The sequence below is a fragment of the Myodes glareolus genome, chromosome 5, assembly GCF_982192425.1.
Source record: "Myodes glareolus chromosome 5, mMyoGla1.1, whole genome shotgun sequence".
Classification (NCBI taxonomy): domain Eukaryota; kingdom Metazoa; phylum Chordata; class Mammalia; order Rodentia; family Cricetidae; genus Myodes; species Myodes glareolus.
Window position 1 is genome coordinate 26174244 of NC_142030.1, and position 21044 is coordinate 26195287.

A 21044-nucleotide genomic window follows, 5' to 3' on the forward strand; every position below is an offset into this window, starting at 1 on the left:
TTTTCTTTCTAGTATAGCCTTGCAATGGGTTCTCACTATGTAGACAAGGCTGTCTCCAAGCTCAAAATCGCGTTGCTTCAGCTTCCTGAACTTCTGGGGTTACGGGCATATGTACCACACCTGGCTTATAGTCCAGTTTTTAACTTTCAGAGTTTCACAATCTATTGTGAGTTATTGAACTGTTTTAAAGGTGGTTTTTGTTGTTGGTGTGATGCTTTTTGTTCGTTTGTTTGGGTTTTTTTTTTTTGAGATAAGATCTCTCTACATGGCCTTTGCTGTCCTGTAATTATGTAGACCAGGCTGGCCCTTGAACTCAGAGTTCCACCTGCCTTCCCCTCCTGAGTAGTGGGTTTAAAGGCATGTCCCATCACTCCTAGATCAAATGGTTTCAATTAAAATTCAGAGTGCAGTTCTATGTCTGACAGATCTTTTGTTGATTATTTTGCAAAATTTTAGTAAAAAGCCAAAATTAAATGTTATGTTTAGAAAACTTAAGCATCAGGCTTGGCGGTGGGGGCGCACACCTTTAATCCCAGTACTTGGGAGGCAGAGGGAGGTGAATCTCTGAGTTCAAGGCCAGCCTGGTCTACAAGAGCTAGGTCTAGGACAAGCTCTAAAGCTACAGAGAAACCCTGTTTCGAAAAACCAAAGGAAAAAAGAAAATGTAAATATCATCTTGTTCTGTTGTTGCAAGTTTCTAGGTTTTTCTAAATTCTCTTTTAAAAATTGTTTTTATTTCGTGTGTGTGTGTGTGTGTGTGTGTGTGTGTGTGTGTGTGTATGTTGAGGTCAGAAGATGGTTTTTGTTAGGCTTTGGTTATCTCCTTACACCGTCTAGGTTCTGGAGATGGAACGCGGGTTGTCCAATGCTTTTACTAGCTGAGCTGTATCAACGGCCCCCTTTCCTCTTTACCACTGTTTTTTGTTTGTATGTATTGGGGGCCTTCATGTAGCGATCAGAGGACAGATGTGGGAATCAGTTCTTTCCTTCTGTGTGGGTTCTGGGGATTGAACTCAGGTTGAACCTTTCGCCTGCAGAGCCATTTCACAGCCCTCCTCACCCCCCGGGCCAGTTTTTTTTTTTTTAAATAATTCTAATTGATTAGAGAGGAGGAGGTGTCAAGCTCAGAGACCTCAGGAAGCCATCAGACACTAACCAGATGCTTGGGAGGTGGCTATGGGTAGGACTGAGAGCCTAACCCTACCCAGACATCTCATTGCGTACCTCCATCCCATTGTGCCGGAGCTAGACCCATGATGGCCAACCTGGCCAAAAGACCAGGGAGGAAGCAAGCCTGAGGTTTGTCTGGGAGTGAGGGAAAGCAGCTTGGAGGGAGAGGGCTGGTGGCCAGTAAGTCTCAATAGCAAGAAACATAGCCATGTAAGTGTGTAGTAAAGCAGCCCTTTGGCACCTCTGAAACCAGCATTGAAGTTGGACGTTCCTCCTGATATTTCCAAAGACAGAAAAGAAAAATGTGCTTAAAGGTCTCATATTAACAGATCTAGAAGAATTATTAAAGGCAATGTTGTATTTCTTAGGACTTCCCATATAATGAGTTTAACATCGGCAAAGATCCTAATTTAACAAACCTAGAAAAGATTAAAAGATTTTTCTTTCTTTTTTTTGGTTTATTGAGACAGGGTTTCTCTGTGTAGTTTTAGAGCCTGTCCTGGAACTCCCTCTATAGACCAGGCTGGCCTTGAACTCAGAGATTCGCCTCTGCCTGCCAAGTGCTTGGGATCAAAGGCATGGTTCACCACTGCCTGACCAGAAAAGATTCTTTTAAAGAAGAATTAAAAGACAGAAGACGTAATAAATGTAATAGTAAAGCTAGAAACTTCGAGGTTATAGGGGAATGTGTTACAGTTTAGTGTTGCAGAGATATCCTCCTGACTTATCCACAGAAACCAGGCTATACTTAGACCTGCAATAGTACAGCTCAGCCCTGGAGGAAAGGTCCTATCCGAAAGCCAGGCTACTCAAATCTGGGGTACCGTGGGGGGTGGTCTCCCCACAGGATATCGTGATCCTGCTCTTCCGGAGAGCTGTTACAGCTGGGTTTTGCTGTTTCCTTAAGGGAGCATCCTAAGAGAGCTGTCTGCTGCTTCTCCGGCCCAAGATGTTTCTTCTTTTGCTAACATTCTGCTAAAGGGGAAGCCCCTGCAGAAATGTAGCAATCTCCTCCTGTTCTGGCGAAAAGTCCTTATTTTTTTCTGCCCAGCCTTGCTCAGCCCCCCTTAAGGAGCTGTTCTGCTCTGCCTTGCTCAGGCCCCTTAGGGAGCATCTCAGCAAGGTTTTTCAGCTCAGTCCCCCAACGGTGAATGAAGGTCATCACCCAAGACTCTTTAGAGAAATAAATTTATTTAGAAAAGGAGGAGTCCAGGAGAGTGGATGCCTCTGTCAGGGAGGGATAAACCGTGGCCTCTGACTCAACCGGCAGAGAGGCTTATATTAGAGGGCTTCTTAGGGGTGGAGTTTTCCTAGGGAGAAGATAGGTTGGTTAGTTTAGTTGGTCGGGGCAGAGATGGCTCTGACTTTATGGCCAAACTGTGTTTCTTTTTTAGCTTTTTGACTCTAATCTTAGGACCAGGGCATAATTCTTTTACTGGCTTTGACTCTTGGGACAAAGAATGTTTCTTTGACACTAGTTTCAGAGTCGGGGCATGTTTCTTTCTTTGGTCCTGGTTCAGGGATAAAGATATTTCTTTCCCTGGCTCAGGTCTCAAATCCAGTGTGTGTTTCTTTCACTGGCTCTGGGTTCAGAGTCAGGGTGCTCAGTGATTGGTTTCCTGCTCCAGTTGTCCCTTTTGCCCTGCAGAGGTAGAGTTAAAACACAAGGGAGCAGGAGCAATGCTCAGTGGTTAAGAGCACTGGCTGCTCTTCCAGAGGACCTGGGTTCAATTCCCAGCACTTACATGGCAGCTTACAAGTCTAACTCCAACACTCTCGACATACATGCAGGCAAAAGGCCAATGTACATAGAAAACAAAAAGTTACTTTATGGTCTTGAACTAAAAAGGATGAAAACAGGAAGAAAGATAGCTAGTCAAAGGCAGAAATGAGGTTAAATGGTGAAAAAGATAAGAATTAGGGGTTAGAGACATGATTTCAGCTAAGAGCATCAGATTCAATCCTTAGCACTCACAAGGGGCTCACAACCATCTATAATTCCATTTCAAGGAGATCCAGCTCCTTTTGACCTCTGTGGGCACAGGGCATGTGCGTGGTACACAGATATTCATGTAGGCAAAAAAAGAATAATAACATATGAAATAAATGAATTTTTTTTTTCAAGACAGGGTTTCTCTGTAGCTTTAGGGCCTGTCCAGGAACTAGCTTTTGTAGACCGGGCTGACCTCCTCGAACTCAGAGATCCATTTGACTCTGCCTCCCGAGTGCTGGGATTAAAGGCGTGTGCCACCACCATCCGGCTGAAATAAATGAATCTTAAAAAACATTCAGAGCCAGGCCATGTTTAATCCCAGCACTTGGGAGGCAAGCGGGTCTGTGAGTTCAAGGACAGCCAAGGCTTTCAAGAAACCCTGTCCAGACCCCCCCCAAAAAAATCAGAGAAAATATAATTAATGTTTTAGAAACCAATGTCAATAGGTTATCACATCAAAGTGATATATAGAAAAGCAGTAAGAAAATACAGTCTTGACATGTATTATTTTCCTGTGTACCTGTCCTATGTGTGCATAGGAGTGCAGGTGCCTATAGAGGCCAAAGGTATCAGGTGCTGGTTATGACCTCCTGATGTCAGGGTCCTCTGTAAGAGTAGCTGAGACATCTCTTCCCAGACATTTAGTTTTAATTTTTTAATTAAATGCACATTCGTTTATTATGTGAGCAGGTGCACCATAGCATGACTGGAGGTCAGAGGGCAGCTTGCCAAGGTCAGTTCTCAACCAAGTGGGTCCAAGGTGTCAAACTCAGGTCTCAGACTTGAACTTACTTAGCCATTTCTCTGGCTCAAGGATATATTTTAAAATGAAGATGGAAACTGAGTGAACATTTAACTAAAAACAATATAGAAATACAAAAATATGGAATTAATTTATTGAGATAGGGCCTCTTTAGCCCTGGCTGACCTAGAACTCAGAGTTCCTGCATCTACTTCTAAGCCCTAGGATTAAAGGTGTGTAATACCTTTAATACTGTAAGACTTTAAGACAATTCTGAAGCCATTTCTGACAATTCCAAACCCTCTCAGCCTCTGTGCCATCGGCTTCCCCTCCTCCCCTGGGAACCAAGGACCTAACAGCTACACATGCACGTACTCAGCTCCTGAACAATTACCCATACACGTATGTTTTGATTCAGTCCCCTGGAAAACGGGGTCAAAATGACCTCTTACCTCATCTGATCTGACAGTAGCTCTCCAGCCAATTATTGGTATTAGCCCTTTTCAAATAAGCCAATCATAATGGTCAAAGAACAACCTCCTTGTTTCTATGGCTTTCTCCTTTAAAAGTAGACTGTACCAGCTAGTCGGGGTCTCTCGGCTTCCCGAATGCTGAGGGACCCTGTCATGACAGAATTAATAAAATCCTCATGCTTTTGCGTCGGCTGTGGTATATGAGATGGTCTCTGGGGGCAACTCCTTCTCGGTTTGGACACTAGAGTCCAACAATACCTGACTTAGTGGTTTGATTTTCCTAAATGAGGGAATTTTTTAAAAGCTAGGAAGATAATTGGTAATCCATTTATGACAGTAAGTTAGTAAGTTAGAAAGTAAAGGAGAAATAAAGACTGTCCAGAAAGATGTAGAAGAAATGAACAGCTCAGGAAAGGAAAGCTGGCTGTTTGTAGATTTTTTTTGTTTTGTTTTGTTTTTGTTTTTGTTTTTTTGAGACAGGGTTTCTCTGTAGCTTTGGAGCCTGTCCTGGAACTAGCTCTTGTAGACCAGGCTGGCCTCGAACTCACAGAGATTCCCCCTACCTCTGCCTCCCAAGTGCTGGGATTAAAGGTGTGCGCCACCATTGCCCAGCTTGTTTGCAGAAGATTTACACCCATGAAGGGGTCTATATGTTGTTCTCATAAACCCTTTGGAGCAATGCTGAAGGCCTCAGAGACTTAGGACCTGAATTTTAGGGCTGAAAGGTGAAGAAGTTTCACTTCATTCAATAATTTTAACTCTTGGCACAATAAAAACAAGGGAATAAAAGAGATTATTAAAACACTGGTGTGTAGTCAGCCATACAGGTCAGGGAGTGGTGGCACACACCTTTAATTCCAGGATTTGGGAGACAGAGGCAGATGGATCTCTGTGAGTTCAAGGCTATCCTGGACTACACAGAATCAATCTGGAAACAGATCCAGGTGATGGTAGCTCACAACCTTAATCCCAGAGTTTGAGAATTATTATTCCTGCTACAGTGTAATTCTCAAAGCAAACAATCTTTCCCCCTTACAAACAAAACATTTGGAGCCAGTGGTGCAGGCCTTTAAAATCAGCACCCAGAAGCAGGTGGGTCTCTTTTGAGTTTGAGGCCTACCTGGTCTACATAGCGAGTTCCAGGACAGCCAGAGCTACACAGTGAGACCCAGTCTGAGGAAACAGACCAACAACATTTGGAGTAATTTTCAGTCCTTTAAATAAAACAGTGATAGGGTTGAAGAGATGGCTCAGCAGTTCAGAGAACCTGCTGCTCTGGTAGAAAACCTGGGTTCAGTTCCCAGCACCCACATCAGGTGGATCACAATCACCTACCTGCAAAGACAAGTCCAGGGGATCCAACATCCTCTTCTGGCCTCCTCAGGCAGGTGCACACACAGACACACACTTATAAAATTAATCTTAAACACTGAAAATTTACTAAAGACTTGTATTTTATTTGTAAAAATCTTTCTATATGAACATTACTTATTAAATAACTAATATAACATGTGATATACAATTATGACTTTTATTTTTGCAATGAGGGTCTCTAGTATGAGCTGGCTTTGAACTTACTTAGTCATTCAGCCTAGCCTGAACTAATGACCCACCTCCCTATATTTCTTAGATGCTAGGATTCAAGTGTGCACCACTGCATCCAGCTGTACAGTTATACATTTAAAATACAGAAACTCAGCCGGGCGGTCGTGGCACCCACCTGTAATTCCAGCACTTGGGAGGCAGAGGCAGGCGGATCTCTGTGAGTTCGAGGCCAGCCTGGTCTACAAGAGCTAGTTCCAGGACAGGCTCCAAAGCTATACAAAGAAACCCTGTCTCGAAACAATAACAACAACAAAAAACAGATTCCCCTAGGCCAGGCGGTGGTGGCACATGCCTTTAATCCCACTGCCTCGGAGGCAGAGGCAGGTGGATCTCTGGGAGTTGGAGGCCAGACTGGTCTACAAGAGCTAGTTCCAGGACAGGCTCCAAAGCTACAGAGAAACCCTGTCTCAAAAAAACAAAAACCCAAAACAACAAAAAACCCCAGAAACTCAACTGACACTTTCATTGCCTACATCCAATAGAACTAAGGACCTGGGCTTTCCTTGGACACTGCTTAGCTGGAAAGGAATTCACATTTAAGAGATGTTTTTGCTGATAGAAAAGAGAAATGAGTCACAAATCTGTACTTTAGATGGCACAAGCGTTCTAAGAGTATAAAGACTGAACCTCACTAAGATTCAGATTAAATGAAAATATTATAAAAGTTAATTTATGTGCAAAAAAGTTGTTCAAATGCAACATAGAACTTCATGTTCTTTAAATCTATTCCCAGGATAGTATACTAAGTTGACATTAGAGAATAAACATCACTACTCTCTAAGGTTATAAACAATACCACATATTATGAGATGTCTGTTGTTTTTTTTTCTCACTGTAGTACAATAGAATCCAATGTCTTCTGGCCCCATTTCAAGATAGTTAATATCTTAAAAAAATAAACTAGGTATAATGTTGGCTTAAGGCTCAGTAAATAGTAACAAACAAATATAACATTTTTCTCCATAAAAATAAAATGATATTCCAAGTTTGTTTTTTCCTCTGTGAACTTGTTTCACATGAGTCTACTCCATGTCATGTTTCATAGTAAGAAGCCCCACAGAGACACTGAAGACAGCGAGGGGCCTCTGAAGGCCCGAAACAGGGCCTGTTGTTGTTGTTTAGATGAAAAACCTTTGAAAATAGTCTTTAGTTCTGGCAGCACATTAGAACAAATCTCAAAAATTCACATTTTCTTCAAAAAACTTCAACTGGCGAGCTTTCACGCTGTAAGTTGTGTACTTGTCGCCCATGTGCTCCCGTAATCGTGCCTAGTTGAGAAACAGATAAGAAAATCAGCACATAACAGAAAAATAATTCCTGTGATCTTAAAACAAAAGTTTTCCTAAGCATCACACTGTAATAACAGGTCCATCTCAGTAGGAGGCACCTTAGAGGTCACCGTTGCAGATGAGCAGGAGGGACTGAGCCTCAAGCTGGCAGCTGACACCTACTTGTCACAGAACAGAACTGGTGGGAAGTTGTGGGCAGCTGGTTACACACAGTCCATCATCAGAAAAGGGGCAATCTTCAAGCCCCAGATTATTCGTTAGGTAAGCTAAATCAATAAGGTGGAGAATTTGGGACGGGGGCAAAAAATGGATAGGAATTTTTTGGTTTGGGGAACTTAAACAAACACTGTCTTGTGCCAAATCAGCACACTGGCCACTTCCGCCTTTTCTGCTGAATTGTACATGAAAACTGCTTCATCTTCTCTACTCTCCTGAATTTGCTGTCTTACTTCCAACGATACTAGGAGAAAACCATATGGGAAATACTACCAGTTCTGTTTGCATAAAACTATTGTGTGTGTCTATGGTCTGTGTACCGTTGTGTGAGTTCAGACATGCTGTGCACATGTGGAGGGCAGTTTTGTGGCCCTGGCCCTCTGCTTCCACCTTTACGTGACAACAGCTTTTTCCCGCTGAGCCATCTTGCTGACGTCTATGTAAAATTTCACAACTTACAATCCAGACCGGAATCCCATCTACTCAAGTTCCAGACCTGCCTGAGTGAGTTGAAGCCAAGCTAAGTAACTTAGTGAGAACCGAAATAGATAAGGGTGAGGCTTACAAGTAACCCAAGAAGGTATGGCATACAATATCTGTTGAAATGGATGCTTAAATTTAGAATAACACCTAGGATGCTGAATGGGTATGATACATATTCTGATATAATTCACTGAAGATACAATGGCACTTTGATGGTATTCTGGTAAAAATACACGACTTGGAGATGGAGGCAGGAGGATTAAGTATTCAAGGCCAGCCTACATAGTGAATCTGAAACCATTTTAGGTAACATGAGACCCTGCCATTAAAAAAAAAATAACTTAGCTAAGAATACAAGTCTATCACAGCAGCATTGGGAGGCCAGTTTATGTTACAAAGAGGCCTCATTAAAACCACAATGTGAAACTATTCACGAGAAAATAGAGAAGCATGGTGGCTGGGATGTTTGCCTCACATCACACAGACTAAGCACTGGGCTTGGTCTCCAGCACTGCACACGCTGGGTTTGGCAGCAGATGCCTATAATCGCAGCACTTGGGGTGGGGAAGCCAGAGTATCAGAAGTTCAAAGTCATCTCCAGCTACACAGCAAATCTGAAGTCAGACAGAAAAACAAAACAAACTGCTATCTTTTTTTTTTTTTTTTTGAGACAGGGTTTCTCTGTGTAGCGCTGGCTGACCGAGAACTTGCTCTGTAGACCAGGCTGGCCTTAAACTCAAGAGATTTGACCACCTCTGCCTCCTGAGTGCTGGGACTAAAGGCATGTGACACCACTACCTGGTTTCAAGTGCTATTTTATTGAACACATGGTCAACTGAAAAATGACAATGTGGGGGCTGGAGAATAAACATAGAATGTATGATGGAATATTTATTCAAGGGTTGGTTAAGTGACTCAGTGGGTAAAGACACTTGCTACTGAAGCCTAATGACCCTTTGCACTGCATTCAATTCCCAGAAACCACAGAGTGCAAGGAGAGCCGACCCTAGAGAATTGTCCTTTACTCTCCATGTTTGCCATAGTATGTGTGCATGTATGTATGCACATGCATGCATATGTATTCTCACATACACACACAATAAATTAATGTAATTTTTTATAAAGATAGGGGCAGTTAGGAGGATTCGTCCCTGCAGAGAACCTGTGTTCAGTTTAATGTACCACATGGTAGCTCATGACTGTCCCTAAATAAATTCAGCCCTGGGGATCAAATGCCTCTTCTGACCTTGGCGGGCACTAGGCATGCACATGATCCACAGACAAACATGCAAACAAAACATTCATACACATAAAAATGAAATCTAATTTTTTTTTTCGACATAGGGTTTCTTTGTGTAGCCCTGGCTGCCCTGGAACTAGCTCTGTAAACCAGGCTGGCCTTGAACTAACACACAGATCTGTTTGCCTTGGACTCCTGAGTGCTAAGATTAAAGGTTTGTGCTTCCACTGCCTGGCTCTAATTTTTTTTTAAAGAACAAACAAAAAAAATTAAAAGATTTATTTAAAAAAAATTCATCCAAGAATATTTAATAAGGGCTGGAAACTGGTTCAGTAGTTAAGAGCTGCTTTTCCAGAGGACCTGGGTTTAATTCCCAGTCAACACACAACCATTTGTAATTCCAGTTCCAGGGGATCCAATGTCCTCTTCCAGCTTCCAAGGGCAGCAGGTCTATCTACATACATGCAGGTGAAACAGCCAAACATATAAAACAAAATAAAACAGTCACAGCTCAATAAAAACAGCTTTAAAAAACATCTAACAAAATTTGGTAGGAACAATGAGTCTTAGTATGTGAATCAGTCAATAGCCATCAAACCTTCACATAGGCCTCCTTGCTTCCAGGTGAAAGGTGATCTTTCTGGGAGAAGCAGGACAACACCATGTCTATCATCCTACTGCAAAACTGAAGCTAAAATTCAGGAGAGTTCAGCTGAGAAGCAAGAGTTCCCCTCTGCCTAGCAGAGCCTGTTGGACAGGGATTCAACTGTGGGTTCAGCCACACTAAAAAAAAAAAAAAATGTGGCTTCAATCACCTTGTCCCAGGACACATGGCACAACATCTCAAGAAAACCAGAGATGACTACCTCAGTCCTCTTCTCCTCCTCCAGCCAAATACCCCGACCACCCCTGCCCACTCATCCTGTCTCAGACAGACCTCTGTATCGCCCAGCTGGTTTGAAACACTGGGAATTGAGTGCCCTCCTCTGCCACAGCCTTCTGAGAACCTGAGACTATAATCATGTGCTACTAAAAGTTTACAAAGTTTTAAACAGATTAAGCAAGAAAGAAGATTTAGAATGTGAAAATTAGAAATTAAAATGGAGCTATTACTTTCAGTTCTATACAAATAAAATATTGTAACAACTATAAATGATTATATGGCAACCAACTGCATAAACTAGTTGAAACTGAGAAATTCCTAGAAATAAACAACCTGCCAAGACTGACTCACAAAGAAACAGAAAATCTGTATAGGCTCGTAGTATAAGAATTGAATCAAACATTGCCGTATATTAGGAGAAACATTTACAAATCTTACATCTGATGAGAGACTTGTATCCAGAATATATAAAAGTTGAACAGTTTAAAGGTTAATAGGAAAAAAATGATATTTATACCCTGACAATACTGAAGCATGCATAGGCAGCCTGTATATGGTGGTTCTGTTGAACTTGTCCATACTGGGTTTCATGGTCTAAGTTGATGAGGATGACCTACAGGTCTCTTCCTCTAGAGGGCGTCAGATCTCATTACAGATGGCTGTGAGCCACCATGTAGTTGCTGGGAATTGAACTCAGGACCTTTGAAAGAGCAGACAGTGCTCTTAACCGCTGAGCCATCTCTTCATCTCCCTAAATGTTTTTTGTTTTTGTTTTTTTGGTTTTTCAAGACCGAGTTTCTCTGTAGCTTTGGAGCCTGTCCTGGAACTTGCTCTTATAGACCAGGCTGACCTCAAACTCACAGAGATCCTGCCTCTGCCTCCTGAGTGCTGGGATTAAAGGCATGTGCCACCACTGCCTGGCTTCTCCAGCCCCCTAAAGGTTAATAGCCCAAGTTTGAAATAAACATTTCTCCAAAGAAAATAAGCAAATTGTTAGGAGTATATGAAAATATACACAACATCATTAGTCATTAGGGAAATATAAAGCAAACATAACGAATACCATTTTATATCCAATGAATGGCTATAACTAAGCAGACAATAACAAGGATTATCAAGGGTGTGGATAAGCAGTGTCTTACCTTATATATAGCTGGTGAGAATATAAAATGGCGTAGTTACTTTAGGAAACATTCTGGAAATTGCCCTAACGTTTCAATATAGCTATTGTATGATCAAACAATTTCACTCCTAGAGGAAATGCATAAATCCAAGAAGAGTGAAGCCTCACAAAAACTTGCCCATGAGTGTTCAGAGGAGTTTAAAACAATGGAAACCACACAAATATCCATCAATTGATGAATAAACAAAACTCACAGGGTAATATGTTTGGCCATGAAAAAGAGTGAAGTATTGGTACATGTTACAACATGGATGACTTCAAAATATTACATGGAGAGAAGCAAAATACAAGGATCACCTGCATGAGATTCCATTGATACAAATTGTTCAGAATAGGAAGTATATGCAAATATCCGCAGAGAGAATTATCTGTTCTTTGCTTAGGGGTAGGTGGGGACTCAGGAGACCATAGGGGATACTACTAACGGCCTAAGGTTTCTGTGAGGAACAGTGAAAATGTTCAAACACTACTTGTGATGACCAAACATGGAAAACCACTGAAATATACACTTTAAATAGGCAAGATGCATGGTACATAAACTACATTTAAAAGTCTATAACACAAGCAGCTTGACACAGCCTAAGTCCCTTACCTCTCTCTCCAGTTCATCTTCCTCCTCCTCCAAAAGGTCATACACCTGCTCTAGAAGCTGAATCCCCAGGCCCTGGATTACATCAGCTCTCAAGACTTCAACTAGTCTCCTGATCTTCTCAGAACCTGGTATGATAGCTAAATATGCAGCAACAAAAACAGGGCACATAAATACCACTACAGCAAGAAAAATACAATCTCTAAAAATCCTGTTGCAATTATTTTCACTTTAATAAGAATTTGGCTTAATGACTCCATTTATATACCTTTTTCTGAGCGGGGCATGGTGGCACACGCCTTCAATCCCAGCTATCAGGAGGCAGAGGCAGAAGGATCATGGAGTTCAAAACCAGTCTGGACTACAAAATAAATTCCAGGACAGCAGGAGCCATATAGAGAGATTATATTTCCAAAACAAACAAAAGAAATAACCCAAAGTATCAAAAAAATAAGTAATATACCTTTTTGTGTTTATTTTATTATTTATTTATTTATTTATTTATTTATTTATTTATTTATTTTTGGTTTTTCAAGACAGGGTTTCTCTGTAGCTTTGGAGCCTGTCCTGGAATTAGCTCTTGTAGACCAGGCTGGCCTTGAACTTACAGAGACCCACCTACCTCTGAGTGCTGGGATTAAAGGCATGTGCTTTTAATCCCAGCTATTTTTAAACTTTGTTAGTTGACGTACAATACTGTCTCATTATGACATCTGTACATATTACTGCACTTTGATCATAATTACCCCCTAGAGCTCTGCAAGCCTCCTTTCCAGTCACTGGCCGCCTTCCTCACTCCAGACAGTCTTGTATTCACTTCCTCGCCATGTCTATTTTATTGTCATGTTTGTTTGTTTTGTTTCTTCCAGACAGGGTTTCTCTGTGTAGCCCTGGCTGTCTGGAGCTCACTCTGTAAACTAGGGCCTCAGATTTACAGAGATCTGCCTGCCTCCTGAGTGTTGGCATTAAAGGCATGCACCACCACCACCACCTGGTTAGGTTATCATGTATTTATTTTTTCTGTTTGAATCAGAGTCTTAGTCTGTCGCCCAGGCAGGCTTCAAATTCTAAGTGATACGCCTGCCTCGGCCTGCTAAACACAGTAATCACAGGCATGAGCAACCCTGTCCAGCTTATTTATTTATACACTGTAGTTTTGTAGAACTTCAAGCTGAGGCCTCTCAGCAGTAATGCTCTCCCTCCCCTGGGAACCAAGGACCTAACAACTACACATGCACATATTGAAATGTTGGGAACTTTCCATCTCCCTGAGTCCTTGTGAATGTTCTCCAAATAGAATTCAGTTATTGATTGAGTAGGGGCAAGATAAACCTCAGGTGTTGACTTAGTTCCTGGTGTTTTGACTCAATTCCTGGGAAAAGGTCAAAGTAACCCTCAAATGTTTCCTCTTCTCTCACCTGATCTGGCAACTGCTCTCCAGCCAATTATTGGTAATAGCCCTTTAAATAAGCCAATCATAATAGTTAAAGAACAACCCCAGACTCCCCCCTTGTTTCTGTGGGTTTTTTGCTTTAAAAGTAGCCTGTACCAGCCATTTGGGGTCTTTCTGGCTTCTCAAATGCTGAAAGACCCTGTCATGACAGAATTAATAAAATCCTCATGCTTTTACATCAACTGTGGTGTGATAGATGGTCTCTTGGGGTGACTCCTCCTGGTAGTTGGACTTCAGAGTCCACCAGTTTCTTAAAAATATATGTATTTATTTTATGTGTATGGGTGTTTGCCTGAATGTATGTCTCTGCACCATGTCTGCAGTGCCCACAGAAACCAGGAGAGGGCCTCTCAGAACCCCTGGGACTGGAACTCCTATCAACTGCCAAGTGGTTGCTGGGAATTGAATCCAGCTTCCCTGGAAGAGTAGCCAGTGCTCTGAACTTCTGAGCCAGCCCCTATATTTTAGTTTTTAAACATTCGTTTTTGAGCTAGACAGTGGTAGCACACACCTTTAATTCCAGCACTCAAATGCAGAGAAAGTCGGATCTCTGTGAATTTGAGGCCAGCCTGGTCTACAGAGCTAGTTCCAGGACAGGCTCCAAAGCTAAAAAGAAACCCTGTCTCAAAGAAAAAAATAGTTTTTGGGGTGCGAGGGATGAATGGAACCTAGAGCCTTGTACATGTTAGGTAAGGGCCTGTCACTGAGTTTCACATCTAGTGTTTTAATGACTAAAAAATAGTCATTAATCTTCATGCTATCATTTCCAAAATCTAAAAAAACTAACTGAAAGAATGAACAATTAACAATTGTAAAACTTGAAGAAAATCCACTTAAAAGATCAAATATTTTATGCAATGTTATAAGGCCTATTGAATTGTTTACATTTACTTTTAAAAATCAGTTTTCAAGGGGTTGGAGAAATGACTTGGAGAGATGGTTCAGAGGCTAAGAGCATTGACTGCTCTCCCAGAGGTCCTGAGCCCAATTCCCAGCACCCATAACTACCCGTAATGAGATCTGGTGCCCTCTTCTGACCTGCAGATATGCAAGCAGAATACTTGTATATAAAATAAATAAATCTTAAAAAAAAAAAAAGAGTACTTGTTGCTAGAGGACCTGAATTCAATCCTGGTACCCACACCAGGTGCCTCACAACCATCTGTAACCCTAACTTCAGGGAATCGGAAGCCCTCTTCTGGGAATCCAGTGCCTCTGATCTCCATGGCACTGCACTGCACTGCACATATCCACAAATTCCAGCACTTGAGAGGCTGAGGCCAGAAGATCAGGGTTCAAAGGTGTCCTCAGCAACAAGCAAGTTTAATGGCAACCTGAGCTACATGAGACATTGTCTCATAAAACCAAAATGTAAAGACATATATTTTCATGAAACTTTGAAATGTATCTACTGATGATATAAGATACACCTTTTATATAGTTATCCAAACAAAAAAATTAAAAACAAAAACAACTTACAGCATCAGCCTTGTTCTCCACTAACTGCATTTGCTACATTGCTGTAAGAGAATAAACTAGCTGGGTGGTGGTGGTGCACACATTTAATCCTAGCACTCAGGAGGCAGAGGCAGGTGGATTTCTGTGAGTTCAAGGCCAACCTGGTCTACAGAGTGAGTTCTAGGACAGCCAGGGGTGTTACACAGAAAAACCCTGTCTCGAAAACAAAACAAAACGAAACAAAAATAAACTAGTCACCTGAAGGCAGCTCTTTGCAGTGAAGCTCCGCGTCTTCTGCAACTTTGCCATGAAGTACCAGCGTGTCGCGATACTTCCCATGAAGTCTGAATTCTGGCACTGGATTTAGCACCGGGAGATCTTCACAGCTCTCTTTAGAATCCAGCTTAAGAGTCTGAGTCATCAGCTGTACCAAGTCACTCATTTCATTCGTATGACTTTTCCTGGGGGGGGGGGGAGTGGGGAGGCTCCTTAGTATTTACTTGACTTCACGACAAAAGCTAGACAGATGTGAAATGACTCTTAGGGAGTTCAGCTCGCAGACGCTCCTGTGCTGGCTGTCTCGCAGATTGACCCTTCTACAGCAACTAGAATCTTGTAAAAGGCAAAAATCAGCTACAGGGGGTCTGTTGAGAAGGCTCAGTGGTTAAGAGCACTGGCTGTTCTTCTGGAGGTCCTGAGTTCAATTCCCAGCACCTACATGGTGGCTCACAACCATCTATAATAGGACCTGATACCCTCTTCTGGCATACAGGTATACAGGCAGAGCGCTCATACATAAAATATAAATAAATAAAATTTAATTTTAAAAACATCAGCTACAGAAAGGCAAACGAGGTTGAGCAAAATCAATAGGTGGCCTTGGAAAGGAGTCCAGGGTTAGTCAAAGGGCAGACCACAGGCATCTCATGATACAGAAAGAGCTTCAGGCTTTCTGACCTGCACAAGCAAGGGTCAGGGTTCAACAATCATTGCTAGCAAAAGGTGAGAGGAATCTGAGAAAAGAGAGGGTCAGAAAGAAACAACCCAACTTTACATATAAATTCTACCAGCCATTTTCAAGTGACTTAATTTTACACAAATATAAGAGTCAAGAATAGTCACAGAAACACAGAAATGCTAGCTTCAGAGAGCTAAAATTTACAGGGTCCACTCCACTCAAAACTAAAAAGAAAGCAGGAAAGAGCACCATTGTTAAGGGGGGGAAATAAAATTTATGGAAACAAACCCAGAAGTGACACAAGTAACAGAATGAGTAGATGAAGACATTAGTTGTTATAAATATATTCCACATGGCTACAAAGAGAAAAGCACGAGCATGCCAAGGGAACAGCATGGAAGACATTCAACAGGCCGGTGCTAAACTCAAGAGACAAAACCACAGGTGCTAGACAGGGCTAATGGACTAGACACAAGAAAGGCAAGTGAGCTCAAATATTTGTAGCAATAGAATCTATGAAAAACATAACAAAGAAAAAAATGTAGAACAATCAGAGCATCACAGATATTGTGTACATCTATAAGCAGTCTAATACTCATGTATTTAGAATTCCAGAAAAGGCAAGGGTAGGTATGTGTCACAAAAGCTCTAAGGAAAAGACAGTCAACACTGATAACTACTACAGACTATAGAGAATACGCTCCATAAGAACTCTGACTGAAGCCAGGGTGTGTGTAGAGGAGGGCAGTGTGTTTGCCTTTAATCTCAGCACTCAGGAGGCAGAAGCACGGAGATCTCTGTGAGTTCAACGCCAGCCTGGTCCACAGAGGAAGTTCCAGTACAGGAAACCTTGTTTCAAGAAAACCAAACCAAACCAAAACTAAAGCCAACACCAAAACAAAAAACTGAATGAACTCTGAATGAAAATTATATTCTTTTCATAAAAGATAGATATGTTTTAATTTTTTAAAAAAATTTATGGCCACACAGAGGTGGTGCACACCTTTAATCCCAGTACTTGGGAAGGAGAGGCAGACAAATCTCTGTGAGTTTGAGACCAGCCTGGTCTACACAGCTAGTTCCAGGAAAGCTAGTGTAATGCTGCAGGTCCCTGAGTGGCAGCAAGCAGCAAGTCCCAAGACCACACAGGCCATGAAGGCAGCCAGGTTCTAGGCAGGAAGCCTCATGGCAGGTGAGAGAGTGAGATGGATAGGCACACCATGCAAAGTGAAGTTGGATATTTATTTAGTGGGTTATGGAAGGGAAGGGGAGAAGGGAGAAGAGCAGAGAGAGAGAGGCAGAGGGAGGAAGAGAAAGGGAAGGAGGGAGAGAGATAGAGAGAGAGAAAGGGAAAAGGAAGGGACTCAGGCTGGAAGCTGAAGATAAGTTTTGGGAGGGAGTGGGCGTAGCTTGTCTCTTAAAGGGACAGGGCAGACCATTACAGCTAGGGTTGTTACACAGAAAACCCTGTCTCAAAAAACAAAACAAAACAAAATTATTTTATGTGTGCAGGTGTCTTGCTTGCATATATGCGCATCACATGCAAGCAGTGTTCATGGAAACAAGAAGATGATGTTGGATTCCTTGGAACTGGAGTTATAGATGGTTGTGAGGTGTCTTGTAGGTGCTGGAAAGTGAACCCAAGTTCTCTGGAAGAAAAGTCAGCCTTCTTAACCACTGAGCCATCTCTTTAGCTCCTCTCAGATGTATTTTAAGCTCCAGCATGTACCACTAACCATTTGTAATGTTATGAGTACCACAGGTAGGAATACTTTTTAGACTCAGTTCAAATAGAACTGAGGCAGAAAACCAAGAACTTACCCCTCCCTGGAATCCCCATCTGATTTGTCAGTTGAGCTTGTAGAGGAACTTAATTCATCCTCAGACAGACCATGTGTCAGTCTCTTTTCCTGTTAGTAATTGGAAAGAACAATAAAACCAGAATGCAACACTCCAAATATTTAAGTGCAATAACTAGACACAATGTACCTTGCATGCAATTAATGAGGAGAAACTGATAGAAGACTTGAAGTCAATTTATTCAATGAACACCAGGCGGTGGTGGTACACATCTTTAATCCCAGTACTCAGGAGGCAGAGGCAGGTGAATCTAAACTCAAGTCAGCCTGGTCTACAGAGTGAGTTCTAGAACAGCCTAGGCTACACAACGAATATAAGATCAATCAGTGAGATTGTAAGACCCTGTCTCGAAATAAAAGTAGAAAAATGGTCTAGGGAATATACCTTATTGGTACTATATTGGCCTCTCATGTGTGAGGCCCCAGGTTCAATCCTCAATATCAAAAAGAGAGAGAGAGAGAAAGAAAACAAGATGACTCCCTAAGAAAGGATTCTAACTAAACTTCCAACTGTTAGCAAGAATACCTGGAAAACATATAGCCTTGGGACTGCAGAGGTCACTTAGTTATTAAGAGCACTGGAGCCATTCCTCAGCACCCACATGGTGGCCCACCATCATCTATAACTCAGGTTCTAGGGCATCTTCGGGCCTCCATGGGCACCAGGCATGCATGTAGTGAACAGACACACATACAGGCAAAACACTCATACATATTTTTAAAAATGTGTACCTTCAACAAGTTAAGCATAATCCTTTTAATTACTATTTGAGTTCCATTTTGGGTTTGTTTGCTTGTTTTTTGGGGTTTTGGTTTTGTGTTTTTTGGTTTTTCAAGACAGGGCCTCTCTGTGTAACCTTGGTTGTCCTGGAAAGCCCACTTACAGACCAGGCTGGCCTTGAACTCATAGAGATCCACCTGCTTCTCCCTCCCAAGTGCTGAGATTAAAGGCATGTGCCACCTCCCCCTCCCTCTGCCACGAGTCCTTTCCTTAATCAAAAATCAAAAGGACAGCTAGGTATGGTGGCACACACCTTTCTTTAATCCCAGAAATCGGCACACAGGCAGCTGGAATAAGAATGGCCCCCATAGATTTGAATGCTTGGTCTCTAGGGAGTGGCACTATTAGAGGTGCTCTTGTTGGAATAGGTGTAGCCTCGTTGAAGGAAGTGTGTCATTGGGTGTGGGCTTTGGGTGTGGGACAGGCCCAGCGTTTTGCTTTCTTCCTGCTACCTGTGGATCCAGATGTGGAACTCTCAGTTCCTCCAGCACCAAGATTGCCTGTGTGCCACCATGCTCCCCACCATGACGACAACGGGCTAAGACTCTGAAACTGTAAGCAAGCCCTAACTAAATGCTTTTCTTTGTAAGAGTTGCCATAGTCATGGTGTCTCTTCCTAGCAACAGAACATTAAGTCAGATACTGAGACAGGAGAATTAAGAGTTCAATGTCATCCTGGGCTACCCAGCAAGATTTTATCTTCAAATGAACTGAATATAATAGTGTATGCCTGTATTCTCAACACCTAGAACAGGGAGGCAGGAAGATTTGGAGGTCACCCTCAGCTACACAGTAAGTTCCATGTCAGCCTTGGCACCTGAGACCCTGTCTCCAAAAAGAAATAGCTTGGTCAGCAATGCCCCGAAGAAATGATGCTGACATCTTTGAAGTTTGCGGCATTAGGTTTCCCAGGAATAGACCCTCAGGACTGTGGGATGCACCTGAGGGATGCTGCAGTCAGAAGAGAATCGTCGGGCAGGGGTAGGCTGGTTGTCTTCTTGTGGTTTCACTGGCTCCGCAGCACTGTGAGTTCTCCGGACTGAAGGGCCTGAAAATATGAACCCCCCAGTAGCTGTTTGTGGTATACTGAGTACAGAAGATGCCATAGGAGGAGTCAGCCAGAGCAACCCAAACAGTATATTCATCATTCTGGAGTCTGCCACTTCAGTCCAAATTTAGTTCTGGGTCGTTTACCAGCTTTGAAGCTTGGGCAAGTTACTTAACCCTGTGGAACCACAGGGTAACACTACCTCCCTTTGGGGATGATTATAAATACGAAACAAGATACTACCTTTCACACATTTACCGTAACACTGGAGACAGGGTCACCTTTAATAAAGAGAAGCCGGTAACACAACTTTTAGATGATGGCAGTAAGAATGACTACAGAGGGGCTGGAGAGATGGCTCAGCAATTAAGAGCACTTGATGTTCTTGAAAGAGACTTGAGTTCTGTTCCTAGCACACATATAGTGGCTCACAACCACCCATAACTCCAGTTTCAGGTAAGCCAATGACTTCTGACTTCTATGGGCACTAGGCATACATGTGGCTTACATGCAAGTAAAACATTCATATACATAAAATAAATCTAAAAATAGTTTTAAGAATAGAATTCTAGTTCTAGGACAGCTAGGACTGTTACATAGGGAAACCCTGTCTCAAAAAACCAAAAAAAAAAAAAAAATAGAATCAGCAGCATGCACCCTTTAATTCTTGCACTCAGGAGGCAGTGGCAGATGGATCTCTGTTTTCAAGACCAGCCTAGTCTATATAGTAAGTTCCAGGCCAGCCAAGGCTTACATACCAAGATCCTGCCTCAAAAAATAAAGAAACCAAAACCCCTACATTTCTTAGCCAGGTGTGGCTCCCTGACCATCAGGGTCTGAATGGAAAAAACAAGTTAAACATTCACCTGATTTCCAGCCTGAGATGTCATAGTTCAAAACCCTCTGACTTTCTCTGTCTTTTTAAAATTTATTTACTTGTTTAAGATTTTTAGATTTTAAATTTCTACACTATGTGTATGAGTGTTCTGCCCGCTGTGTATGTGCACTACATGTGTGCTTGATGCACATGGAGGTCAGAAGAGGGTGAGTGCTGGACTCCCTGGAACTGGAGTCAAAGGCGGTTTCTAGCTCCCACCTAGGTTCTGGGATCTGAACCTGAGTCTTGTGCAAGAGCATCACGTCCTCTTAGCTGCTGAGTGTCTCTCCACTCCCTGCTCTCCTTCCAGCCCTCTTTCTCAGACACATGGTCAAGAGTCAGTACTCTACAATATTTTATAAGGCTTATCTAAGGAATTTTAACAACTCTACCAAATCACTCCCAGATGGTCATTGCTGCAACCAAGTTTGTACACCTAACAACCAGAGCCAATTCTTGTGGGCAGCCCTCAACAACCAACCAGATAAAGACGTCAGCTTCACCTGAGGGGAGCGCATCTTCCCTTGACTGCTTTAGTCGCCGCCTCTCTCTGGCTGATAGCGGTCGATCCTTTGAAAGAAAGTCATGGCATTATTTCTGTTTCTACTCACTTTTCCAGCACCAATGCAGAACACATCATGCAACCATGCTAAAGGCCTCCTACTGGTCTCTCAAGGAGCAGAAAGCACTTTGTGTGTGAAGGTTTAGTCCACACAAGAGTAACCCTAGAAAAGAATGATCACA

General features: G+C 42.3%; 1 protein-coding gene across 2 annotated transcripts in view; it reads right to left on the reverse strand.

The window, feature by feature from the left end:
- Window positions 1-5814: 5814 nt before the first annotated feature.
- Nek4 (NIMA related kinase 4) overlaps window positions 5815-21044 on the reverse strand; it is a 56314-nt gene continuing 41084 nt past the window's right edge. For both annotated transcript variants that reach the window (XM_085687748.2, XM_048421634.3), the window contains exons 10-15: window positions 20804-20870; window positions 19317-19423; window positions 17557-17645; window positions 15036-15238; window positions 11870-12006; window positions 5815-7251 (exon numbers count right to left, since the gene is read on the reverse strand). In XM_085687748.2, coding sequence (XP_085543874.1) covers window positions 7159-7251; window positions 11870-12006; window positions 15036-15238; window positions 17557-17645; window positions 19317-19423; window positions 20804-20870 — 696 coding nt within the window. In that variant the 3' untranslated portion in view covers window positions 5815-7158. The remainder of the gene's footprint in view (window positions 7252-11869; window positions 12007-15035; window positions 15239-17556; window positions 17646-19316; window positions 19424-20803; window positions 20871-21044) is intronic.